The sequence below is a fragment of the Amblyomma maculatum genome, chromosome 2 (genome assembly GCF_055883805.1).
Source record: "Amblyomma maculatum isolate TAMU_Amacu chromosome 2, ASM5588380v1, whole genome shotgun sequence".
Classification (NCBI taxonomy): domain Eukaryota; kingdom Metazoa; phylum Arthropoda; class Arachnida; order Ixodida; family Ixodidae; genus Amblyomma; species Amblyomma maculatum.
Window position 1 is genome coordinate 12,500,287 of NC_139345.1, and position 27,202 is coordinate 12,527,488.

Below are 27,202 nucleotides of genomic sequence, written 5' to 3' on the forward strand. Positions count from 1 at the left end.
GTTTGACTATCACACAAGTGTTAGAAAAATTGGTCAGCTACTCAATCGCAGAAAGGAGCGAATCTAGTGAAAATATCCAACGAGTTGATTATCACATTTTCTGGCTTTAGGTTCTGGGCATAGCTTACTTGTTGTGCGACATGGAGTTGTTGGCAAAATAAGGTTAAACGTCACCAAGAAGAAAAATACACAAGTGAGGCACAATTTTGTCTGTGTGTCAAATTTTTTGTTCTCTCTGTCCTCTTGAGAAAACAGCAAAACTGTGGTAGTTACTTCAGCCATGGGGTCTGATCAGTTATGCGGAGGTTTCCTTTCCTTTTTTTTTGTAACTGTGCAGGCACCAAAGTGCTGGTCCTTCCAACTGGCTCAGTCACCACCAACAGCCACATTGTCAGCATTGTCGACATAGTGAAACCGAAAATTTGGCAGCTTGTAGACGACACCAACATTGTGAGTATTGTTGGAGATGTGCAGTGTGCTTGAGTAAGTGCAGAATCTCTTCTGGTGTTAAGATGTACAGGGTGTTCAAACTAACTTTAGCCAAGGGTTAAAAAAAAAAAAAAAAATTTGAGGTAGGCCAGGGAAACTAGTTGCATGGAGCTGCCAGCTATCTTGCGCATCGCACCACGGGTAATTTTTTGTTTTGCAAGTAAAAATTTAGTTAATTAGCTAATTTTTTAATTTACTATACTAAATGACTTTATTAATAAATGTGATTTGCAAAGTTCTAGAGCTTATTCAGAAACTCATTTTATTTATATGCGATAAAAAAAAAAGCCTCACACATATCTTTTCTCCAACCTCTAATAAAAGCCCGTGAATTAAAAAAAACAATCACATGACTAACACATTCTCTTTCCCCGATTGTCCTGCTGTCAGTGGTGGCTTGAGAGAACAAAATCAGCTGCAGCTGTGGCTTGCAGTGGCAGGCTGATAAGTCTGAGATGGTTTCTTCGCTCGTGTGAGCCAGTCAGCGCATGTGATGGTGCAATTTGCAGCGAGCGGGACCACCAGCTCATCAGCCTAACGCTGGAACTGGATATTGGTTCACCGAATTCATGGTTGAGAGCAGATATTCGTGTTGCATGAATGCGCTTGTCACGTGATGCTTTTGTATCTTGCAGCCCGCAAAATACAAGGCAGAACGCAGAAAAAAGATAAACGTGCGACTTTCTATATTATCGCAAATAAATGGAATGGGGACTTGCTCTCCAACTCTGGAAATCCATTTATTATCTGCAGACAAATGATCTTACGAATTAGTTAATTTAATGTAAGAAATTGCCTGTGTTGTGCCAAACGTCTGGCTGCTGTATACAAGTGGTTTCCCTGGCCTAGCTCAAATGCTTCATTTTTTAACCCTTGGCTAAAGTTCGCTTGGACACCTTGTATGAAGTAGTGCATGGGACATGGTGTAAATGCTGCACCATAGCTTTTCAAAGACTCTGGGAATGATAACAAGCCCATTCAAACCATTATAGGAGCATTCATTGAGGAGCTGCTGTTGTTAGTCTTATTGAGCATGTTTATATATTTTTAGCACCGATTTCATGACCGCAAAAATGAAGCAGCAGTGCAGCAGCAGACAAACCAGAGCTTCTGACCAGTGGAGTCTTAATCATGTTTCTTTCAGGGAAGTAAGTTTCTAGGCCCAGTGAGGAAATAAGTTGCTTTGCTCAGTTTTGAAACGCTCGCTTCACACACAGCTCGAGGCACTGGGACTTGGGAGCTTCCGCCTTAGAGCTGTATTGCAGTCTCTGAAGTGGACACTGGTGTTGCCTGTGTCCATGGATATAACTTTCTAATGATATGAACCTATGGACCTTCTGTGAAGCTTTCATAAGCTAGGCATAGCTGAATAAATACAGATGTCTCCATCAGCAGTGCATTTCGCAAATAAGTTGTGTGTGTTCACATAGTGTTTGACACAGATCTCGTTGGCTAGGCTTGAAACGCCATTCATTTCTAACGGTGATTACAGTCCTTTTTTTCGGCGTATCCATTGGGAATTTTATTCGATTGTTGGGGAAATTTTTTAATCCAATTGTTACCGCAGTTAAGTCTCTTGCTTCCATGCAAACGTCTGCTTCTTTTGAAGAGGTCATGGAGCCGGTGTTTTACCACGGACAGACATAGGCTAGAGTGTTGGTGTTCCTTCACTGCTTTGCTCCATTGGTAGCAAGTGACTGACTCGTTCTGTGGGGCAGTACCTGGAACCTTGTGATCTGATGGCTGCCTGAAATTCCACCTTTTTTCTCTTGCAGTTGAAAATGTGGATTCAGTTCCTCATACCGAGAATAGAGGATGGCAACAACTTTGGGGTCTCTATACAGGTATGTGCCAATCCTCAGACTCGTTGGTACCTTTCTCATTAATTGTTAAGGGGAATGTTCGTGATGTTTGAGCTATAGTATCCTTATCTTTCATGTCCTATGATTTCGTTTTCACTCTGATGATTAAGTGGGCAATGGTGGCATATTGCATCCACATATCGTGGATTCTATGAGCAGAAAGTGTGATGCTGTTTATGTGAGGTGTGTTTGTTGAAAAGGCCTGGTTCCTATAAATATGACCTTGCTTGAGGGGATGCGGGTCTTCGAACAGTTTTCATTATTTACAGCCCAAACGTAATGAAACTTAACATGGCTGATGTTTTTTATTCTGGTTTCAAACATGTAGCTATTTTTCTTGGAGGGTAAATAGCTCCCACGATATGTGAAAATTATTGCTATTGTCTTCCCAAACAACAGGGAAAAAAACTGCGAACAGGTTGCATGGTCTTGAGGCTGGTACCCTTGACGAGTGCCTTTGCATCGTGACCTCTCAAAAGGGGATGCCAAACAAGTTGCTGGCGGCCGTCAGTCTCATGGTCATGCTGTAATCCTAATCAGCTCGTAACTAGTGATGCACGCCCTTATCTTGTTCTGTACTGCACTATACTCAGAAGCAAGTTTATTGTATCGAGGTTTGTGTTTCTGCATATAGCGTGGTGCAGCGCTACTGGCAAGGTTTGACAGGGACAATGGATTGCATTGAGGTGGGATCTGCACGACAAGCGATCACTGAACTTTACTTCCAGGGTATCTAGCAACCGGAAAAACCGGGAGTTGTAAGGGAAATTTCATGCACCGGGAAAAATCTGGGAAATGTCAGGGAGACCATCAAAAATTTCGCCAAGTCAGGGAAAATGGCACAATATATTCTGCAGTGCATTTTCATTTTAAGCTGGCGCACAGCAACTATGTTCATGCAGAATTTTTTTTGTTTGTTTGTTTTTGTGTGCTGAGCGCGTGCCCCCTTCCGCGGCCGCGGCGACGCGCGATATATTTATTTGACGCCAGCACATGGCTGAGCTTCCACAATAAAAGTACCAATCCGCACGTGAGTTAGGTACCCAATAAAATATGCTGAAGCGCTGCGTGGGAGTAGTACTAGTATGTGACAAAAAGCAGGAATTTTTGCGCCGGCAGCAACCAGCGCTAAAGCGATCGGCGAGCGGAGCTACAGCTGAGGTCTGTTGTGACACTCCAGCAGTTGACTGCTCACGTCTTCGTGATCTCGCCTCAGGTTCTGCGCTTCGTGTGCACAATAAAATTGCTTAGCATTTTCATGTCCACGATCACAAACTCGGTACTGGCATCGCATTCCGTGCTAACGCCAAGGTGAAACTCGCGTTTGGTCGTGGAATTTACCGCCAGAACGGACTTTGTGCCGACCACTCAGTGCGCCGGCTCCGTATGTGGCTGTGGCGTCAACTCTGTGTACAGTGATCCGGGAGGCAATTCACACTGTAATTTGAACCCGCTGTGTCATCAGGCAGCGTGGTTGATGTTTCCTGCACATCTAACAAGTCAGGCACCGGCTCTAACTCAACTGTCCTGACGGCACGCTTGTGGCCGATGTCTTCTGGTTTTTGTTCGTCGCCCGTTTCTTACGGCTTCCAAAGGCTCGTTGTGTGCACGGTTACAATCTACTGTTTTCCGGAATCGCAAGGAAAAACTTTGCACGAAGTGGTGAATCGAGAAACACGAGCACAAACGGACACGCGCATGAAGTGGTAACCACGGCAGCGAACGCAAAACTGCAAAAGAAAAAAAAAAAAACAAAAAAAAAAAGACTCACCGATTACGCCAGCCAAAGGGAGACGTTGAACGGCGTGCTCTGCATGGGAGCTAATCAGAGACCATAAACGGCGTTCGGAAAATCAGCGCGCGCAGCTAGTCCGCTTTAGCGAAGCCATTTTGAGATAGCGCAAATTGTGCGCAAAGAAAGCAGCGTTAAACCAAGCGCAGGAGTTTCGAACACAATTCCTCTTTTCGGAGGGCATTTCGTGACTGCCGTGACGTTTTCAAAGCCGATATTATCGCATTTTCCGACCGAACTCAGAGTTAATACTTAGAGTGCAGGTCCTGAAAAAGATAAAATGAGTTTTTCTCAAAATTGATTTTTGGCCATTTTCGACCGCTCGCATGTCCCTTTAATTAACTCTGCGGCTGTTATTTTTAAGAATTTGCTCTCCTCGAGACCGGCCGTAACCTAGGCTGCCTCTTATCGAGGCACCCTATAAACACCTCAATTTTTACCAATCAAAGCTGCCGTTTTTTGATACATGGGGCCTATAGAAAGTTTCGCAACTGGTAGTATCGAGCTTTGCTGAGGCTGGCATCACTGTGCTTTTAATTTTCAGTAAACTTGTGACGTTTTTACTCGTCATTAACACTAATAACAGCCTTTCACTATTGTAAACTGCAGAATATGATTAATAAAAATAGCTTTTTGTTTGGAATTATTTGTCTATGCTCATTATCATCAGCAGCTACATTTTTTAGCCTATTCACTCGTCAGGGAACTTGACCTGAAATAATCAGGGAAAACCTGGAAACGTCAGGGACTTTGAAAATAGTGATTTGCTAGACACCCTGACTTCGCTTTGCCCTCACAGATAGTCCAGTGACGAGGATGCTGCCTGGCACATTATTTTACTTTTGTTTTTATTTTTAAATGCTGTTTGTAATGCCTATAAGCGTACATTCTTTGCGTGCGTGCTCATCTAGTCCGGCAAACTCTCTCACAAGGCTTGGGCAGTTTCACTGCTCTGTGCGCTTCACTGCAGTGATTACCGCTTCAACTTTGCAATCCTCAAAACAGGGGCTGTTTTGTGAAGAGGCATCACTATGGTTGTGTTGCACTGTGAAAAGGGTAGTGGTAGCCTTTCAGATTTTTGAGCACTTCTTCAGCGTTCGCAACTATGTGCGCAAAGTAGGACACTTGATGAAACTGGGAAAAATTCTCATTTGGGTGTGATTTCAAATGTGGCCAGTCACCATACTGGTGTTCCCTTTAAATAAAATTAGTGATGCAAATTGTTTTTGGCAGTTTATTCATTGTGACCTTCCATCTAATTAGAACATTTTTTCTGGTGGTGTAACAAGAGTGGCAATGCCATTTCACCGGCGCACTTATCTCTATCTCTTGCTTCTTTTTGGCCAGTAATATCATGTGTTCTACGTATTCTGCATGTTGCATTGCGGTCGCGGCAAGAGAACAGCTTAACCTACTCATAATGACTCCATGACGCAATCAGTCGATGCCGCCAAGCAACCAAACAATGCTATTTTGTTCGCATGCTTTTGAAACTCAATACCAGAGCACTTTCTCTGCAAAGTGCACTTTTGATCGCTAATCGAAAATACTGAAATGGCCTAAATCGCAAAAGGAGAGAGAGAGTAAGAGGTGCCATAATGGAGGGCTCTGGATTAATTTCGACCACCTGGGGATCGTTACTGTGCACTGATGTCGCCAGCATACAGATGCATGCATTTCGCCGTCATCAAAATGTGGCAGCTGCAGTCGGGTTAGGACCCGAGAACTCTTTCTCATAGTAATATTATGATGCAAGAAATTCATAGATCTTTTTGTAAATATTCGAGTCAAATATAGAAACTTTGTGTGGAGCCTAGAATATACAAATACAGTAGAACCCCTTTATAGTAAAGTCACTGGGACCAGCAAAAATGTCTACTACATTAGGGTTTTTACTATATCAGTTGTTGGTGATGACATGTTCCTAAAGATATTGTCCAGTAGTTAAATGGGCACTTACTGAACAAGTCTTGTAGCCTAATGAAAAAAACACTGAAATACCTTCCATCTCTCTCTTATCACCTCTTTGTGCAACTTTTTTCAGTTACAAAATGTTTTACATCTTGTGGGAGCACCGCTTAAGCATGAGGACAACGTGGCTACGAATACAACAAAGTTTGATTTCGTGTGAAAATCAAAGCCTTGCATGAACACTGTGTCACTTTTTGCTGTTTCTTTTAATTTTAAAGGGCAATAAGTGATAATCTCGCATGGAAGTCAAGTGCTGTAATACCACACACGCTGTACCTCCACTTCTTGCCTCTGCTGCCTCATGCTTCGTGCTGCACAGTGCTGTGAATGTTCGCCCGTTTCTTCCCCTTTCCTATTTTTTACTGCACTTTTACTCTCCCTTACTTTCTGAATTGACCGCGCAGTCTTTTTTGCATGTTTGTAGACAGCTTTACTTTTTTTTTTTCTTACGTGCCGAATGGTTTCCCTCACGGCTTCGAGGCCTCTGTAAAGTAGGCTTCTCCTGAATGCTGCTAAGCCTAGTGGTAAAGCCATTTAAAAGGGGCACTTGGTGTTATTTTTTCGTTTTCAAATGCAAAAAAATCTTTTCCTCGCTATTCTAGGTAGTGTGCAGGCAGCGATGTCATATCGTGTGAGATGTTGCTGCGGCAGGCGCACTTTACTATAACAGTTTTACCAAAAATGTATTTACTATAAAAGGGGAAAAATGTACAGTTGTTTATGGAAGATCAACTGGGACTCAAGTTTCACTTTACTATATCCGAGTTTACTGTAGCGGGATTGTACCGTATATATTGAAGTGTTCCTGGCGACCGCTCGCAACCTATTTGGGGAACATATCTCCACGTGCACACTTCCCCATTACCTCATTGAGGCTTGCTGGATGTGCCTCCTTATTGGACGCTCTCGTGCGGGCCGGACGGGGTGTTGTGGGGCACCACCGTGATTTGTCCTCTTATTTTTAGAGCGCAGCTGTTTGGCGTCCGTTCCTGCTTTCGCGTCGTCGTTGGCGTTGTCCCTGTAACCAGCTTCGCAGCTGGGGCAGCGCGCGCTCCTTCTCCCACCCGCCTCTTCCGTGGCAGAGACCGCATGTTATCGGATTGTAACATCTAAAGCACTCACTCCACTGTATTGGTCTTAGCATTCCCTAGCATCTGTTTTATCCAACACCAGATTGCGCTTCACTTGCTTATTCAGTGCTAGAATATAGCACCATTCGGTGGCTTTTGTCAACTAAGCACTGCACTAAACTAGTAGAAAACATTCAGCGAAAAGCCATTAGATTCATTTATAACAGGCATCGCCGTAGCGATTCCCCCCACAGAACTTTATGCGATGCCTGTCTTCCAGCAGTGCAAAATCAAGCCAGATTCTCGCGGCTAAATTTTTTTTTTCTTCTTTTTAAGCGATGTGTTCAAGATGGATAAAAAATAAGTAGGTTCCATAGTGACGCATTGAAATTTTCATTCTTTCGTCAAGACATATGAGATTGGAATATGTTACCGAATAATGTTGTCACCTGCAATTCTCTAGATTCTTTTTTGTAAGGCTTGTCCTATCTAGAATGAGAATAAGTGCAGTTATTTTTAATTGTTTGTTTTTGTTTTCTGTGTGTATAATTTAACCTGTTGCTTAGCTTTGCCCATTTCTTTTCACTAGGGGTTTTGCAATCCATGGTCTTTCCTTTTTGTACTTTTTTGTCTATATAGCTTGTCCATGTCTTGCAAGAGTCTCTAGTGTGAGACTAACAGCATGTTGTCAATAAGCAAATATGCCAGCAGAGCGGGATTTTCGAAGTGCGGGAAGTTATGTTTCATGCAATTTTAGATCAATTTATTGGTCTAAGCACGGCGATTCGCATCTTTGGAATGCTATTTCTGTGACTGAAATTCACACATGGTAGTCCTGGAAAGCTCACAGGACTGCATTAATGAAGAGATTTAAAAAAAATTGTCTTTTTTTTAATCAAAATATTGGCCTTCAAATACTTGTTTCTCCCTCGCTTAATTGAAACATTTTCAATCATTCCTCTAACGTCAAACATGTTGAAAAGGCTCCCTTTAATTTAGTAGTCTGCATATTTCGAACTGCATTTTTTTTTTTTATGAAATATTGTTAGTTAAGATTATTTAAATGTTTGCTCAAGATGTAGGCCCTAGATCACCTTGCTGACATCATTTTTAAACTGTCTTTTTCATGCTGCAGGAAGACGCTCTGACCGAAATTCGAGCGGTGGAGGGTGAAGCGGCAGCATTCTTTGACCAGATCTCGCGGTACTTCTTGACACGAGGCAAGATTATTGCCAAGGTGGCCAAGTATCCCCATGTGGTGAGGAAAAGAAATTTTTTTTACCCTTATGCCATCTTCTTTGGTCTGACCGTGTATGTGTTCATGCCACGTTGCAGACAATGTTTGTGTCATAAAATTATTTTTTAAGGCAAAAGCCTATTTTGGCTTCCGAGCTTGTTAAATGTTCACACAAAGTGGCACCTAAAGAAAAAACCATCTCAGTTGGAAATCGAACCACTGTCGATCCCCAGCTGTGTGTGCAAACCACTCCTCCACGCTGGGCTCATGAGAAAATGATTGTAATTTTCATTGTTTAGTGTGAGGATGATAGTAGCATAAATAATATGGTATGCTTAGTTTATAATGCTGATAGTACCAATGTTGATGATGATGACAGCAGCAATAGTAGTGATGATGGTTTAAGAATGGCAATGATAGGAAAAACATACCCGTGAAGTGGCTTTTGCTGTTGCCATATTCTTTTTTAGCTTGCAAAGCTGGCTTTCTGTAATGCACAGTTTTAAAATCATGTCACTTTTTCTGTTTTGTGCTCTAGAATCGGTGGGCATTATTTATGCGGCAATAACGCCCTGCAGCACAGTTTAAAGAATGTGTATTGTGCTAAGCCAGCTTTGTGAACTAAATATACGAATTTGACGTATGCTTCGTGCTGAATTAATGATATAAAAAATTTATAAACCGGCTCTGCTTTCCTGGTGATGTCTTTCAGTTTATTAGTACAGTAGAATCTCGGTGATACGAACTCGGCTGATACGAAATTCGGTGTGATACGAATTCATAAAATTCCCCAGCCGAATTGCATTGCGTTCAGTGGGCAAAAAATCGGATGTTCCGAACACTTTTTCTTTTCGCTACGGGTGATACGAACTTCAGTATCACGACCGGTCGAGGCCCACGCACACACGCACAGCGAGAAAAGCGTGCGCAGCGGCGCAGCACTGATAGCACGGATCACGCACACGCGCGCGAAAGAAGAAAAAAAAAATACAGCGAGGAAAAAACCGGCTTGGCAACCCGCGGCAGCAGCGAAGTTGGCGAAGAAGGCAGCGATATCTTGCCCCCCCCCCTCCCGCTCTCTCTTTCTCTCCCCTCCCCCCCGCATTTTTTTTTTTTTTTATCTCGTTGTTGCTTTCTGCTACTGGTGTTGTGCGCACGGCCTTGCGGCCCTCTCCACATTTCTCCGCCGCCCCGCAGGCCACGCTCTTCCGATTTCTGGAGTCTCCGCTGCAGCGGCAACACGTTGCTTCGTTTTCTCGTTTGTTGAGGCTGACAACGCGTTGATAGCGCGTCGTTTTGTGATAATCTCAGCAACGCGAAAAGATACATCATACTGCAATGTCACGGAAGAGAAAGGCGCTGACCTTTAAAGACAAATTGGAAATTTTAAATAAGGTGGACAAAGAGCCCAAGAAAAGGCGCACTGACATGGCCAAGGAGCTAGGCCTGCCGCTGTCAACGTTGTCAACGATCGTTGGTCAGCGCGACCAAATTATGCAGAATGTGCAGCACTTCGCGATGAATTCTAAAGAAGCCAAAACTGCCCACCATGTGAAGTTGGAAGAGGTTCTTCTAACGTGGTTCAGAGAGGTCACGGCGGCCGGCGTCAACATCGACGGAAAAGTGCTTCGTGAGAAGGCAGCGGACATCGCACTCACACTTGGAATTGATGATTTTCAGGCCTCCGGTGGATGGATTCACCGGTTCAAGGTGCGTCATAATCTTTCATACAAGACCGTTTGTGGCGAAGGAAAAAAGGTCGACGCCTCCGCTGTGGAAGACTGGATGACAACCACACTGCCGTCTTACATAGCGGGATATGAGGCACGTGATGTTTTTAATGTAGATGAAGCAGGGCTGTTTTACAATCTCCAGCCCGAAAAAAGTTTGTGCTTTAAAGGCGATGCCTGCCGGGGCGGACAAAAGAGCAAACAACGTATCACAGTTTTGTTTTGTTGCAACGCCGACGGATCGGAAAAGATGCCGCTGACAGTCATTGGCAAATATCAAAAGCCCCGATGCTTTAAGGCAGCCGGTCGATTGCCCTGCGTCTACAAGGCGAACAAAAAAGCATGGATGACGTCTTCTTTGTTTATGGAATTCGTCACGTACCTCGACCGCAAGATGTCTTGCCACAACAGAAAAATAGTTTTGCTGCTGGACCAGTGCACCGCCCATCCAAAACAAATGACACTACAGAGTGTTAAGGTGGTGTTCCTGCCCCCGAACGCAACAAGTCATTTGCAACCACTGGATGCTGGGATTATAAGGAATGTTAAGCACCATTTTAAAGCTTTGTTGGTGCGCCGCCTCCTCGCGAAGATTGAAAGGAAGGACGCGAATCTCCAGATCACTCTTCTGGACGCTGTGCATTTTCTTGCAATTGCCTGGGATCGCGTCGTTCCTACGACCATCGCCAATTGTTTCGCGAAGTGTGGGGTTTTCAAATCTGCTGTGGCTACTGCCTCGCAAGTGCCAGACCCGATTCCCATCGATGTCTGGAATCAACTTGACGTCGACTGTTGCGTCGACGATTTCGTCACCGCGGACGACGACCTCGCCACCTGTGGTCTCCGCACGGTTGAAGATATTGCGGAGGAAACGTCATCACAGCCTGGCATTCCATGCAGTGACGAAGATGACGACGACCAAAGCGTTGATGACCCACCGCCGACGGCAGCAGAAACGATGCACGCCATCGATGTTCTGCGGCGCGCCGTGACCTCTGAGTCTGTGCGGGAGAAGACAGCGGCCCAATTTTTCAGTTTTCAAAATTCTCTGTTATCAGATCTCGCGGAAAAAAAGGTGCAGAAGGATATACGCGATTTCTTTCAACGAAAATAAATATTTCGTACCTGTTGGAAGGCTTGAAAACGAATTTTGCTCGTTTTTTGGTGATACGAAATTTCGGGTGATACGAAAATTTTCGTCTCCCTTTGAATTTCGTATCACCGAGATTCTACTGTATAATGTTGGCACCTAAAATAAAGAATTAAGTTTCTTAGTTAAATTTCTACTTAGTATAAAATTTTTTCGGCGCGCATATAGCTCTCATTAGAATTGTACAGTCCAAGGGGTTTTTAGAGCTGTCTAGTGGTTCTCCTAGCACATCTGGCAGTCCAGAGCTTGGGAGGATTGAGGACGCAAGACCCTTCCGCTTTTGAGAGATTGTGATCACTGAGTATACAAAACAGGGCACGCTGCTCAACTCGGCAGCCCCGTTATACATTTTGTCAGCGTTTTCCTCACTTGGTACATGACGCTTCCTCCACCCTGGAACATTTCTGGTAACACCGCCTCAAAGTTGCTCACGCACAGGTTACCAATTGCAGTACTTTCAGAGTTTCAGTGAATTTAGTTCGGCCATTTGCATAAAGCATGCGAAATCGCTTAACAGGCAGTAAAGCAATTTTGAACCCATAGCAGCATAGTACCATTCGGTGACTGAGCATCCAGCACATGTGTGTACACATGTTTTGATGAAAAGGAGGCCCTAATCTTTTTCATGTTGCGGAAATTTCACTTCTCTTGCATTTCATATAACCCATGACACAGCAAGAAGTCAACATTGCACTACGTATGTTACAGTCATGTTGTAGAATCAAAATAATTATATCCTAAGCATTTGCGAAAACTTTCAATTCAATTTAGGCTTTCAGATGTTTGGAGGACGTGAGGAGGGTATTATTTTTTCAAATGTTGGTCGCATTGTGTGTTTAGTGTTTGCTGGGGCTGAGATTTACTAACTATTGTGTGCATTTTAGTGTCAGTAAATTGGCATTGACATCAAGCACTTCCATGACTGCGCAGGATGACTTCAGACGTACCGTGCAAGAGCTGGACGAGAAGCAGTATGTGAGCCTGCGGTTGGTTCTGTGTGAGCTCAAGAACCACTACGTAAGAGAAGTTATATTGGGAATACAAGAGAAACATATGAGACTTTAATAAAATTTTCTCCACCTTTTTTGCAGGCAACCCTTCATGACTTGATCACGAAGAACTTGGAAAAGATCAAGAGGCCACGAAGCAGCAATGCTGAGAACATGTACTAGCTTTTGCACTGTAATAAAAGAAAAAAAAAAGCAACGAAGACAGGCATTGGGTTGCAGCAAAATGTTTGTTCTGGGCACATGTATGAATTTTTTTCATGCTCTGATAACCACCGCGGTTCCACAGGCTGGGCAGAATCTCTTATTGGTAAAATCTGAGCGTGCTTCTTTGTTGGCACAAATATTTGTATAAAATTGTGCAGTGTTATTTTATCTGAAATAAAATCCTTACCCTCAGGAGACATACCATGGTAGTGTTTACAATGATGAGGCAGTCTTGGAACTGTTCTGAACATTACTGTGCCATAAGGTGTAAAACTACCAAGCATTTATATAAAATGCAGCAATGCTCTTTCGTCTATAAGAAAAGCTTTACACTATGCAGGCTTACTCGGGTGGTGCTTGTAATTAAAGATTTGCTTGAGAAATTCGAGAATGTGTTCATAGGTTTTTCTAGGTAAGCTTTTGCATGGGAGAAAAGAAAAACGTAATGAAGACACAGTGCTGTAAAAGCCTCCTATAGTAGCAGCTTCACTGCTGGGAATGACCTAAGAAAGGCAAAGTGAGTACTGGTCACTACGCCCATGGCATGTGTGTCAATTTCCTCAATGCTTGTGGTGGACTAGCAGCATGCTCAATTTTCTGGTCAAAGCTGCGGTGTGATGTAGAGAACAACTCTGAGAAAGCTAAGTGGGTAATGGTCACCACGTCCTTGGCATGTGTGCCACGTTTCTCCACGTCTGTGATGCTACCGGCAGATCAGATGCGGAAGCCGTGGGGTGATCCGTGGCGTGGGACGCAAGGTTGTGTGCTGACCTGACAGATGTCGCCACCGCCGCGCTGAGCTCTTCGACAGCGCGCTTTTTTCCTTTCGGTTTTTGCGTTAACCCACCGCGGAGTGGCGGATGCAGTCTTGGCAGACGCTGGTGAGGAGAAGAGGGAGACGCGCATGCGCCCTGCTCGGCCTTCGAGCAGACGTGTGAACGTGAAAATCCGTAGGTTTTGATACATACGGTTTCGGTAGTTGTGTTGAATTTTACAGTGGCATGGGTTTGGGCACGTGTGATGGTGCGCGTTTCGTCGACGCACGTCCTACACCTGTGAGGATCCGGTTGTTTGTCGAGGGTGTGTTGTGAATGGGCTTCGTGTACAGTGCTGGTGACAAAAAGTGGAATTTGTACTGCTGCTGCTACTGGTGGTTGGGCAGACGAAATTCGTAAGCCTAACGATATTCAGCGATTCATCGAAAGATGCACAGTGGTACTGCGGACAGACTCCGGATAGGCAACGAAGTGAGGGAACTGAAACTCGGCCGAAGTTTTTCCAACAGCTCTGGCTCGGCATTCCATTCAATTAGGTGTAAGTGGCCTGCCTTACTTTTTCTCTGCGCCTGACTGGCATGCGTACGTACTACGTTTGTCGTGCGTGGTGCGACGGTCAAAAGCTGCGTTCGTGTGGCCGCTCATCATTAGTTGTTACTTGCTTGCAAAAAATGCGCTTCTCGCAGCACCTTCAATATGGGCATATCTCGCTACGTCGTTCGACTTGGTCGAGTCCGGAAAGGACAACCTCGACGGTTTGGTGATAAAAAAGCACGTCGGCTCGTTGGCCTTCTCAAACCGGAGGGGGGGGGGGGGGGGAGGGATATCGCATATTTTGCTTTATTTTCTTTGTGCTTTCTTTTCTTTGCGTTTGCAACGCACAAAATCCCCACCCGCGCCACTTGCGTGTTGTAGGCATCGCTGTTTGATCTTTTCTGTATCATAAACAGACTGGGAGCCCCGATGCAGCGTTCGCAGCACAAATCGGTGTCGCCATATAAAAAAAAAAAAAAAAAAAAAAAAAAAAAAACATTATGCCGGTTCATTGCACTAGCAGTAGGCATCTATTTGTATGGGCATTTAATTGTTACACTTTTCTTAAGCCATATGGCCAGCGCGTGTGTGTATATATATATATATATCGGGCAGAGTATTTTGATATCGCTTCAAAGCGAACTGTCAACGTTTATAAACGTTGTGTTCTTTACCAAGCTTGCTTGCCGCATGTCATGGTGCAAGCAGGCATGTTTCGTTTCGTGCATTTATTTGGCTTGATCAATCCTGACCATTTTTCTGGACGACTTTGTGCATTGAAAAAGTTGCTCACCAGGCAGATACGTCATGGAGACGCGCTCGATTTTTATCTGCATCAATTTTTCATGATTGCCTGTGATGCAGCCAGGATTGCCCGATTACGCTTTATTCGGCGATATGTCGTGCGCATATATATATATAAAAAAAAAAGAATATTTTTATGAAGTAATTTATGAAACAAGGCCGCCTTGCTGTTGTTTGATGGAATTTATACAGTGATAAATTCTGTGCTTACATGCTTTTTATTTAAAGACTGATAATGTCCAGAACAAAAACTAGGGGTTGTGGTGATTCGGATTTTTTTATGTGCATTGTTAGCGAACTTTCCTTGATATCGCGTGCCTGTCTTAGTACAACGATCAGACCACCAGATCTGTTTCGCAAGATGAAGTCGGACGAGAACAGGGTGTAACGAAATAAATGTGTCAAAATAGAAGTCAATAAAGGTAATCAGTGGTGCACTTAATGCTTGGTAAGCGATTTGTTTACTTGTGGTTCAGGTATCCACATTGCCATTTGAACCTCAGCATGCATGAGAACTTTCTCTCTGGCTACCTGGAAGTCTTAGCGTAATGTATGACAGCACTCATAATCATTCTCGGAACAGTGGCCAGCCCTGTGGTTAGAACAGAGTCCCATACACTCCAGTGTCAGTGCACGTCAAATATTCCCCAGGTACTCAAAATTATTAAGGAAAGTCTTACTGGGCTGTGTTGACACCAAACGTGTCCGCAAAATGTGAAAGTAAATGTAATCAGATGGTGGAATTAGTAGTCATGTCTGAATGTTTGACATGCGGTACGTAAACGGTGTATCATCTCATTGTCATGGTCGTGTGAGTCATTGTAGTTTAATCATGATCTAGCAGTCATCAAAAATGCTAAGTTATGGGTCCCAAATTGGGTCGCAAAATGTGCCGAGTCATGGGTCACCAATGCCACGTTACTATGCGAGTATGACGTGACACAGTCAAGTTGCTTAAAAATGAGTAGGACCATTTTTTTTTTTTTAACTTAAGGTCTCTTTGATTTGGCTTGCACTGGCTGCACTAGTTCTGAAAAGGGCTGCAGCTATGAGCACTATACTGCAGCGGCGCCAGGCGGTCACGTGAGAGCGCAGTGCCAGTTCCGACACTGGCGTGCGACGAAGCTGCCAAAACGAATACGCAAGTGTAGGACTCTGCAACCTAGCAGACGCGTGCGCGCATTATGTATCGCGTGTTGTAACGTGATCACGTCCAATTTTGAAGCCAGCTGCCGTATGCCTACAGCACTCGATCGAAAAGTGACGACGACTAACAGTGCGTTGACGTTGACTGCGACCAACGTACGCGCGACTGCACGATCGTTATATCGGCCGGTCTGCGAAGATGCCATTCATGCGCCTGGGTACGAGAGAATTAACGTTGTAAGCAGTTGCCACGAGTATTAGTTTAATTAAGACTGCCTAACGAGACGCTTGATTGGTTTCCGCGGACTTCTGTCCAAAAGTGCTAGCTGCTGAAAAGACGCACGTACCTCATTGTGCGCTCTCAGACGTCTACTCCGTGGGCGACAGATTTGATGTCGCAGAGTCGCTGCGCATATGCTATCGTGTGGCACACATACTTGGCAAGACAGAAACTCGATCTATCGCAAATGATTTCTGTTCGCAGCTACCCGTCTTCTTAGGTCACAACGCGATAAAAGAAAAAAAAATACTACATAGGACAACGCGCGCGAATGTGCAGTATCGCGACCATGTGTGGCCACAACTACATATATGATACCTCTCCCCCGGGTTCTGAAGGAGACGGACTTTGCAAAGCTACGATGCGCAGCGTCTTCTGCTCTTGGCCGAGTGGCGCGTACGGCATGCTGCACTTTTTTCTGCACCTCCTCTGGAGCGAGTGCAGGATGGGCGAGAACTCGTGCAGAACTAGCCCTGCACCTTGACAAAACGAGGAGAGAATTGCAGACGGCGCGCGCGGCACCGGCAAAACGAGGGCGGCGGTTCTGCACTAGAACTAGTGCAGTTGGTGCAGTCAAATCGGAGAGACCTTTACACTAGCTGCACTAGTGTAGCAAATCCCCTATACCTCCAATGGCTTTTTGCTACACTAGTGTAGGGGGTGTAGGTTTAAAAAATGGCCCGAGTATTACGCGAGAATGTCACGTGGCCATGATAACTCCATGCGACAGGAGCGACGCCGTACTGCAAATCCCACACTTGCAGGAGCACTGCAACTTGCGCCTAGGGACACCACGCGACAGTGCAGTCCCACTCTTGCAGGGGCACTGCAGCGAACGCGCGACAAGAAAATGAAATCTCCACTATGCGGCATGCACTGCCGCAGGGGTGCAGTGGTTAAGATGCCCGACTACTGTGCTAGAGTTGGCAGCTGCGTTTCGATTGAGGCGGAATGGAGAGGTGTTCGTGTGCTGTGCGATAGCATATCTCCAGGTGGTCGAAATACACCTCAGCCCTTCATTATGCCCCCTCTCCCTCCTCTCTCTCTCTCTCTCTCTCTCTCTCTCTCTCTCTCTCTCTCTCTCTCTCTCTCTCTCTCTCTCTCTCTCTCTCTCTCTCTCTCTCCACTTTCACTCACACCTTCCTCCCTTCCCTTACGGCGCGTTCAGGTGTCTACAGATTCCGCGCATTTCAGACCAAGTGTGACAGATACTGCGCCTTTCCCTTCCTATGAACCAACCAACCAACCTTTCTGTGCGACTCGCGTCCTGGCGTTGCTAAGAAAAGTGCACGCGCGATGTACCTTGTGTAGCTGCAACGCTTAGATTTTCTCATTTCTCCAACGCAGTCTCTGCAGTGAGTGCTCTCGTTTTTCCCGAGCCCTCCACTACGGCACCTCTTTCTCTTTACTGTCGCTCCCACCTTCCTGTGAGATGTAAACTCCCCTGATGGAGTTGGGCAGGTCACCGCCGCTTGCGGCGGGGGCTATCCTGCCACCGAATTTTTATCTGTTGTAGGCCGTCATTGCACCTGCCACCGCTTCGGGGGTGGACGGCGGCCATTGTTGCGACGCGCGTCTTTCTTTCTCTCTTCCTTTTCTTCTGTCTGCACGAGGCAGCGGAGGTGGCTCAGCCAGAGAGCCAGTAGCAGGTCCGTGCATTTTCTTTTCCTTCTTCCTACAGCCACAACAACAACAGTGGTAAGACGTCCGACTACTGTGCCGGAGTACCCGAGTTCGAACCCGACCTCGGCGCCTGCGTTTCGATGGAGGCGAAACGAAGAGGCGTCCGTGTGCTGTCCGATGTCAGCGCACGGTAAAGATCCCCAGGTGGTCGGAATTGCTCCGTAGCCCTCCACTACGGCTCCTCTTTCTCTCTTTACACTTTCACTCCTACCTTCCCTTGCGGCGCAGTTGAGGTGTCCACAGCAAATAAGTGAGACAGTTACCGCGCCTTTCCATTCCTATAAATCAATCAATCTCCCCTTACTGCACGGGGCAGGTGTCCACCGAGAAGTGTTGCAGATACCACTCCTCTCCTATTAACCAGTTTACAATGTTACATTCCGCTCCCATGGAAACGCGGCCGGGATGACTGACTGAACCGTGTTACTATAGAACAAATTCCTAGTAACATTGGGCTGAACACCATAGGCTGGGTAGCCCTTGACGGGTAATATTATTTTTATGTATTGATTTTAGCCATGTAGCGGAGTGTGGCGTTGTGCTTTATTTCTTTTTTGCGATATAGTAATAATAATAATAATAATAATAATAATAATAATAATAATAATAATTGGTTCTCAGGAGAAGAAAGGCGCTGTATCTGCCACACTTGTTCTGTGGGCACCTGAACCGAGCCGTAAGAGAAGAGAGGAAGGTGCGAATGCAAGCGGAAAGAGAGAAAGGGGTGCTGCAGTGGCGGGCTCCGGACACTGCTCCGGAGTAATTTTGGCCACCTGGGGATCTTTAACGTGCACTGACATCGCACAGCACACAGACGTCTATTCGTTTCGCCTCCATCGAAACGCTGCCGATAAGATTTCGGCAGGAAGCATACCGGCGGAAGAGAGTAAGAATTGAGTGGCGTCTGTCGCATCAATTTCTTGTAGAGCACTACCCTACAGACCGATGTGGAGCTAATTACGAGCGTGCGTTAAGCTATAAGTACCTAGTATATACTGGCCATCGTGGCGATGGTTAAACGTATTCCTCCGTGATTCGTCGTCTGCCCGCGGCGTATGCAGATACTGTACAGTTGGCAAAAGAAGTATGAAAGAAATGCTCTGAACATAACCAACCTCTATGCATAGCTGTAATAGATTACGAGAAAGAATTTGAAATAGTCGAAATCTCGGCGGATTTACAGCTAGGCATTGCAGCAATCGGGATGCAGATGAGCTATATGTGAAATCGGAGCTCTTTGACAGTACTAACAAGTTGGAAAACTATACGCTTCAAAAGGTTTTTATTATACACTTTCCGTGTGATGAAGGTCATGATGTCCCAGCCGAAAAAAAAAAAAAGTTCACGGATGGATGGAAGATGGAATATAGGAGCGTCCCCTTTGAAACGGGGTGGTAGCAGTACCTATCATGCTCATTTTTCTCCCTATATCTTAATTATTGATTTAAATTGGCTAACTAAACCATCATTCTCTTTATTACATTTTTGTTTCTACATTACTAATATTATGTCACTTCTCTGCTTTTAAGCCACCAATCTTCCAGTCGTTTTTTGCTAGTTTCCACCGCCGGTTTATTCACCCGGCCACTGGTATCTCTATACCCCAGAGCTTCAGGAACAGTGACTGCGCCTGCATCAGCTTCCGGATGGATACCATTACATTCGAGTGTAATATGGTCAATTGTTTCACTGGAGTTACCACATACAGCACATGCGTCATCTTCATTGTTAAATTTTTTTGTAGCTGCGTGTTCTAAGGCACCCTGATCTAGCTTCAAAAAGTAGGGCACTGCCTCTTGAGTTATCAAAGAAAGCTTCCTTCCTGATCTGCATTTCCCACTTTCGGTGTAATTCCACACTCTGTTTCTTTTCCATCGAATTTATCCAATTTTTACCTTCTGTGTTTTTCACCTGTTGCTTAATGCTCTTTATTTCTCCGTCCTTGTGACTAGCATGCTTACTAGTTAGTTTCCTAGTTCTTTTCCTCCATTATGAGTCAACGCTTTTTAAGTACAGGTATTTAAATACTTTAGCTGCCCATCTGTTACTGTCCAATTTCCTCAGGCGTTCTTCAGATAATATTTTACTCTGAGATTCCCGTACTTCGAACGATGCCCAGCCTCTATCTCCCTGTACCGCCTCATTTGTGGTTTTGCCGTGGGCACCTAGTGCTAATCGTCCAACGGCTCTCTGATTTATTTCTAGTGTCGACTGTACCTCTGATTTCAGGCACAAAACCGCATTTCCGAAAGTAAGTCCGGGCACCATAATTCCTTTCCAAGTACCCCTCAAAACCTCATGCCCTATGCTTCATTATCCCGGCATTTCTTCGCCCTTTTGCCTTAAGTGATTGCTCATGCTTTTCAGTATATGCCAATCCTTCCAATATAAAGTATGCCAATATAAGCATTCCTGGATTGTACAGGCGCTTCGCGTCTAATTGGGCGAACTTTGAGCGTCCCAGTATTTTTTTTCCTTTAACCTCAGTTCTCTCTACGCTACTGCATCTTCTCAACTGAATTTGTTTCTAGGTGTTTGTGCATTACCAAGGATCTGAAATTTTACAACTTGGACGCAGTTTAATTTTAAATACCGCGGGCGCCGCCACGATATATCCGTAAACATCCGAATTTTGACCAACTTGGACCACCGTTTTTTAGTGCATGAGTCTTATGGGAAGTTTCATAGGAAGTGACTTCTGTGGTATTCAGAGATCTGGATTGGGAACCGCTCGGGAGGAGGGTTAATGGAGACTATCCCAGTGGTCTGCGACTCGCAGATCATATTGCCAGGCGCCGAATCACATAGGATGATTAATGACTTCGACTGGTAAATCAAAAATGCTCGCAAGACTATTGCAGTGAATTTTGACTGAAATCGTAATACCGTGCTAAAGAGGGCTGTCGTAGGTCATCTGTCGCCTATAGCTTTGTGTAGCTTGCTGAAATGAGACACGTTTGTCACCATTTAAATATCTGCTTTTATTGATTGATTGATTGCGCGACTGCAGCGCATAACTGCGGGGCTTGCCGCTATCCCGCGGCGTCGACGCTAGCTAGCACGGGTAGGAATTTTGCTCTCTCATGGTCAGATAGCATGGCCAAAGGTCAAGTCATGTTTAAGCCATGACTGACTCTGGTTACGGCCATCTTGTATAGGCGCATTGTCATGACCATACTTGGCCAACTATTACAGCCTTGCTATATGCAGTTGTTTCACAAGCAAGCGAGACGAGATTTTGCTCAGGGTAGTTGCCTTCGCATTAGAGCTTTTGTGCTAAAAGTAATGTTCAACGGCCTTGGAAGGGAACAATTTACGATAAGTAGCGAGGCGCTGGAAGTGGTAAAGGAATAGAGCACAGGTTGTGACCGCTGATCCGGACTACGAAGGTGATACTAGAAGAATAAGGTTTGGATGGAGCGCATATTGGCCAAGTAAGTCGTATAGTATATGAATGGCAGCTTACCAGTATTCCTTAATAAATGCCAGCAGTAACGAAATTTTACTTTGGCTACAGTGCCTGTTAATGTGATCGGTGAGCCCCAAAAGTAACCGTAACCAAGTTTCACGCCTCTAGAAAATTAGTTCTGTAGGTACGAGCGTGTCGTGGAGTTGGGCAACATACCAGATATGACGTAGAAACGGCCACATGAGAACCGTCCTCAAGCCGGTCCCACTAATACGGGCTACGGACGGCGACAAAATTTGCGTTGGCTAAACGCGGTTAAACGAGGTTTAGCGGGCGATAGCTCTGTTTTGCTTAGATTTGCTACTACTTTTCGTTCGGCTGACGTCAACTTGCGCCTACCACCATTTTCGAGACTCAATCGTCTTTCGGAGTCAGAGGTCATTAGCTGTAATCAAGTGATCAGTTAGCCATGTGGTCACGCACCAGCTTACAACTGGATAAAACACTGGGCGAGGCATGTCTCTAGACAGGCGGAGTCCCAGTTTGACCTTGGTTCAGCTTCAAGGTCGCCACGGCGGAGCCAAGCGGTCCCCGGTTTGCATCTGGTGGAGTAGAGCTAACGCTGTGAAAGCTGGATGATCAGACGTGGCTTGAAGGTGAAAGGTTGGTTACGGTGGTGAAGCTTTTGTAATTTTCGCCGCGACTACCGTGCCGGAGCCGCCCGGGCAGGCTAGCGAAATGTCGCCGCGTTCTGAGGAGATCGCGGACAGGTCACTTCCGCACTTTACTGGACTCGTGTCGGCCGTTGGTTTCCTGTACTCGATAGGTCAGTTTACGGAGCCGGTCTACGATGTCCAGATTGTTTTTGTTTGTTGTTGATTTCTTCCATTTATCTGTGAAATAAAGCAGCGGCAGCACAGCGCGTTCATAAGTGCCGTTTCGAGACCCTCGTAGAACAGATTAGAATGGCGTCCTCGCGACTTAGCTTCTCCCGAAAGCCGCGACTGGCTGGCTCCCCGGGTCGTCGCGGGACGCTATTCTTTCCTCGGTGAACTTACTCAATCTTTAGTTTGTGGGTGTCCGTGGGCTCTCGGGAGAAATTGATTGCAAGGGACTTCTCGTTCCTCCGAGCAGGCGTGGCTGCCGTCCATATATGGTCATCGTATCCGTTTGTTTGGACACCCGCTATTCAGTCGATTCGCAATCGAAACTGGTCGCGATTAAAGACGGTGCTGCATAGTGGCTGTAAGTGGCAATGAGTCACCCACTGCCCTTACCACTGCTAGCGTTGTTACCGTTTTAACTTTGGCAACACGCATGCTGCGCACGCACCGCTCTCCCTTTTCTATTAATGTGTGAGCATTAGAATGACCCACGTAAATTTTCCTTCGCATGACGCTGCCGAGGACCGACGAAAGAAAAAGGCGCGAAACAAAATACATGCATGCAACAAAATTTGAACTCGCAACCTTTCGGGCTGGGAACCCAGCACGCATACCGCTCTGCTACCACAGCACATGTCGTGGGAGGAGGCAAATAATATCCTCCCTTGGACGCGTCGTTGCTGATGACGTGGGAACGGAATTGTGCAACGCACTCGATGTGCATCGCGCACGTTCTCTTCTCCATCAACTTCCATCTGTGCGCAAACGCACTTCCAACTTTATTTCGACGTTCTTCTTTTTCATTTTTTTTTTGTTTTGTTTTGAAGGACGAACAACGTCTACGTTGGAGGTCCACCGCATTGTGGCTTTTGTTATTGCACCTGTCGGGGCGCCAAATTAAGTGGTCACATTCAAGTGGGCAAGGCGATATAACAAAGTTTGCGCGCGAAGGCGCTCTTGTACGCGCCTAAAAGAGACGTACAGTTGGACGTCATCGCTCTCCGGAGACATTGCCTGCGGATCACTTGTTTCCTCGGCATGCTGTGCCGAAGGCAATACGTCAGCATAGTGAGGATGGGAGCGCGGTTTATTGCTCCGCTAAAGGTTCAACAGCACCCCGCGGGATGTTGCGTTCTGGCAGCCGGCCGAGACACACGTAGTCGCGTGTTCTAAAGGGGCAGGACGGGCATGCCCCGTTCTGTGAACGTCGCCATGCGTCATAGACACACGGAGTTTGCGGGTATAGGTGTGCTTTCAATGAAGCATGAGAATAGTTGGACGAGCGTAGTCCCTCTGCTCGAGCTGTTAGCGAGGAGCGTATATGTCTGCAGTGCCATCTGCGGTCAACGCGCCGACGAAGGGGCATATTCTGTGGGCTTGACCGCTGGTCTTCTAAAATCGAGCAGAGCTATATCTCGGGTGACTCGCGCTGCTCAGCTCGGACCTTCTTTTCACTAATGAAATTTCCCTCCTCTAATTTCGCGTCCCGGAAACGTTTGCCTGGCGTTAAGTGAGTAAGCGAGCTTACATCAACTAGTCACATGTCCCTGATAGCTAGCAGCTAGTATGTAGAACACGCGTGGAGAGAAGAAATCACTTTATTAAATGTATTATGCAAGCGATGTCCGCGGTTTGAATTGTTCGAGATCGTCCGCAGTGTTCGGGTTAGTTCATTAAATTACCGCGAAACAGCGTTTGTGGCGCTTCTTTTCGAGAGCAGCGGATTAGTAGTCAAAAGGGCGTCGAACCCGCGTGCTGCGCGCGTGCGTGTGTAGTGAGTAATAGCTTTCGCCGATTATCGGGTATTCCCACGTCGCGTGTGCCCACGGCGTCCGAGTGTGAAGGATGTGTGCCGACGCTGTCAGACCGGTCCCGAGAGGCTGCGCACGACGGCGTGCGGGTCACGTCCACCTGTTGCGCACCGGCGGACTCCGGAGCGCATTTCGCTCGCATGCACTACGGCTGCCGTCGCGCAACCTCGTCCAGACAAAGAGAAAGTCTCCGGAGGCTTGTTTGTTGCTGCCCGCTTGTGGCGAAACAACAAAAAGAGACCCCACTCTATCTTCCTTGAAATCGCATTCATTCCGCATGTACACGCTGTAAAATGTGGTATTCTCGTTATGGTAAGCAAATATTTCTCTGTACGCTGTAGTTCGCCGCCGGCGAGCTTTAAAACAGCTACGCCCCCCCCCCCCCCCCGAATATATCCCATTGTTCATGTTTAATGCACCGAATTAAAAAAAAAAAAGAAACTACAACAACAATGCGCGATCAGTGGGATTCGTGAGAAAGTAATGCGTTGTCATTACTTTTTCAGAACATAGATCACAAATGAAGCCTCTGTCACTCAGAAGGGGGGATAACTAGGGGCTTGTCCGGGAGGCACTGTACACGGCCTGTGTCCCTTTCCCAGAGCGAGAGAACAGGAGCGACAGAACTACCATAGCGGAACTATTTGAAAGCGGGAGGCCGATGGTGGCCCCATTGCATTTTTTTTTAGTTACATTTTGGTGGTTCTCCATTTTCCTTTCTGCCCCCTTACCTCCCGACGCCAGTGGAAGGAGCGGGAAACCAGGCAACACTCATCCCAATCCGCAACTAAACGCATATCGATTTATAAGAAAAGGGTCCTGTGGGATGCGCACGGTGGGCATTCCTTTCTTTCTTTTACTACGACCAAACGAAGTTACGTTATTAGGCCAGAATTTCGCCTCGTTATGGGTTTTTCGCTTTGTACTTTCCCTCAAAGTCCTGCCCCCTCCCCCCGATCCAGCACTGACCACCACGTGGTTAGAACAGAAATTTCCCTCTCATGCTGCACGCTTTCATCAACAGAGCAATTGCTGTTACGTGTAAGAAATGTTAGTTCATGTAATCAACGGAGCAATTGCTGTTACGTGTAAAAAATGTTAGTTTATGTAATCAACGGAGCAATTGCTGTTACGTGTAAGAATTATTAGTTCATATAAGACATGAAAAAGAAAAAAAAAAGCAAACAATGCAGCATTTTTACTTTTTCATAGTCAAGCGTAACGGCATCGAGTTTTATTTGACGGCCTTATGGGAATACCACAGGTGATTCATGTATACTTATGCATAACCCACATTGAAAAGCAAAAAGAAAAGAGGAAATCTGGCGCGGGCACGCGGCTGCTTCCGTGTTCCGCTGTCGTGGCACTGTTCATGGGCGCCGCCGTGCTCTTGGCTGCCTTTGCGAAAGACACGTTTACACTGGCAAGTGGCTGGCATCCTTCACCACAAATTCATTTGCCGCTTGACACCAACGCACGTGCAGGTGGACAGCGTGACATCGCTTGCCACCTGTCGAAAGTGTGCGGGGGGCAGCACACACTCCCGTTTCTGTCTTAAGATCATACATTTTCAGTTAAGACCTTATCGTATTGGATTCTTGCTCCCCGAACAGATTTGCTAAAAACTGGCTTTTGCCTTGTTTCGGACGTGCGTTTTTAGTGATATCGCGCAAAATGTACTGACGCCTCGGCGCTTATTCAAACGCAGTGCGCGTCGGTCGGGCTGTGCCCCCCAATTCTTCCCATACCTTAAATCCCCCCCTTCCCTCAAGAACCTCAAGTTCTCCGTCTGTCGGCGAGATGAGGCAGAGGCGAGGGCTGAGTCGATGAAAAGTAGCGATTACGAGTAGAAATTGAATAAGATCAGAATCAAAACTGGAAAGTTCGCGAATAAAAGAAAAATGCTGTCCATTTCCTTGGCATCAATGTCCCTGATCGCCCCTGAAGTTTATACGTGAGAGTCTGTGCGAATTGCAGTTACACCAAAGCCCAATTACTGCGGGTTGCCTTCTAGCCAGAGGCCCACTTAGTTGCGTAGCGAATTAAGGACAAGCGCAGCTGGACTTCGAATAAGGTACTAGAGACGGCAGTAGGACTGCTGTGACTATCAACATCTCGTAGCAGCGCATCTTTTCTCTTCGTCACCTTGTTTTCCTTCCTTCGCTTTATGACGCATGTATTCTACGCATCTCTGATTGTTGTGGCAACATTTGTCGCAGCTGCATGAGGAAGTTCAGACTGGCTTCCAGGAAAGCAGAACAAAAATAACAAGAGTGAATCGGATGTTTGCGCTCGCTCGACGGGTTTGTGCTGACTACGCCCTGAGGGGGTATTAATAATGGTGGGGTCTAGTTAATGGTGAGGTCTAGTTATGTGCAGCCCCATAGTGACCCGTGCTGCCGTTGTGCTTCGCATTCATATCGTCTCCCTTTCGTTCGGTGCGTGGCCTTTCCGTTTTTTTGTTTGGCCACACTGGCGGAGCTGCCTCGCGTAATAGGCTACCGTTCGCCGCACTTCTAAGTGCGCCCTTTGTCTGGTACCTTCTGCATCGCATTTGAAGTCATCCCGACGGCCACCAACCAGAGAAAGTGTGTGATAATCCTCACGGTAATAGTCTATTTACAATTGTTTGGTTACGCAAGTTGGACATTATATTCTTCCGATTGCTACAAATGCGTACCTACCTTTATGTCGTCCCTGCCGGTCACCATCACGCGACTACTTACGAGACAGTCTCGTTATGGGTGCTGTCACCTTTCTGTCGCCGCGATGTTCTGTGTGCCGTCACTTGTTCCAGCTGTGGCGGCCCTCGGTCAATCCCTGCATCCAGCAGTCGAGGGCCCTACGCTACCGCGGCGGGGTGAGACAAGCCCCTGAATGACTCGATTCCCGCGGAACTGGTGCTAAACGGCTGAACGCCGTGACAACTGATCAACCGCGGCGTCTGCACATTGAGTTTGCCATTTCGGTAGCGGGTGCATTAAGTTTCTTATCTTAACCCATCGGTATAGCAGTCATTAATTGAGCCTGATGTAAGAAATGCCCCTCCCGCTAGTTTCGTGAGGCTAAAGGTATATCGAACACCCGTGGGCGTGTACTGTCGAGTCCGCCCTCTTCCGGCTTCGGTTCGGTGGGGGCTGCGGCTGTGCCACATCCCTTGCGTCAATGAAGGGGCTTGCCGGCACATGTTTTTTTTTTATTTATTTTTTTTATTTATTTTTTTTATTTATTTATTTATTTATTTTTTTTTTTTTTTTTACTGCCAACCTCTTTGTGGCCGTCAGTATGTGTTCGTAACGGTTTCAGCGTCGGTCGTTACACCGATATTGCTGCATGGAATGTATGGTATGCATGGTATCA

The 27,202-nt window shown here is 46.1% G+C and overlaps 2 protein-coding genes across 5 annotated transcripts in view; both read left to right on the plus strand.

Annotated features, from left to right (window-relative positions):
• The window catches only part of REG (proteasome regulator gamma), a 28,829-nt gene extending 16,115 nt beyond the window's left edge, over positions 1-12,714 (plus strand). For both annotated transcript variants that reach the window (XM_084593234.1, XM_084593235.1), the window contains exons 6-10: positions 338-450; positions 2,265-2,333; positions 8,320-8,442; positions 12,232-12,318; positions 12,393-12,714. In XM_084593234.1, the coding sequence (XP_084449360.1) occupies positions 338-450; positions 2,265-2,333; positions 8,320-8,442; positions 12,232-12,318; positions 12,393-12,473 (473 nt within the window). In that variant the 3' untranslated portion in view covers positions 12,474-12,714. The remainder of the gene's footprint in view (positions 1-337; positions 451-2,264; positions 2,334-8,319; positions 8,443-12,231; positions 12,319-12,392) is intronic.
• Positions 12,715-13,366: 652 nt separating this feature from the next.
• Positions 13,367-27,202, plus strand: part of Eaf (ELL-associated factor) — a 143,769-nt gene continuing 129,933 nt past the window's right edge. Inside the window, exon 1 of one of the 3 annotated variants that reach the window (XM_084593237.1) lies at positions 13,367-13,829. In XM_084593237.1, the coding sequence (XP_084449363.1) occupies positions 13,721-13,829 (109 nt within the window). In that variant the 5' untranslated portion in view covers positions 13,367-13,720. The remainder of the gene's footprint in view (positions 13,830-27,202) is intronic. The other 2 variants (XM_084593238.1, XM_084593236.1) reach the window with 2 other exon arrangements.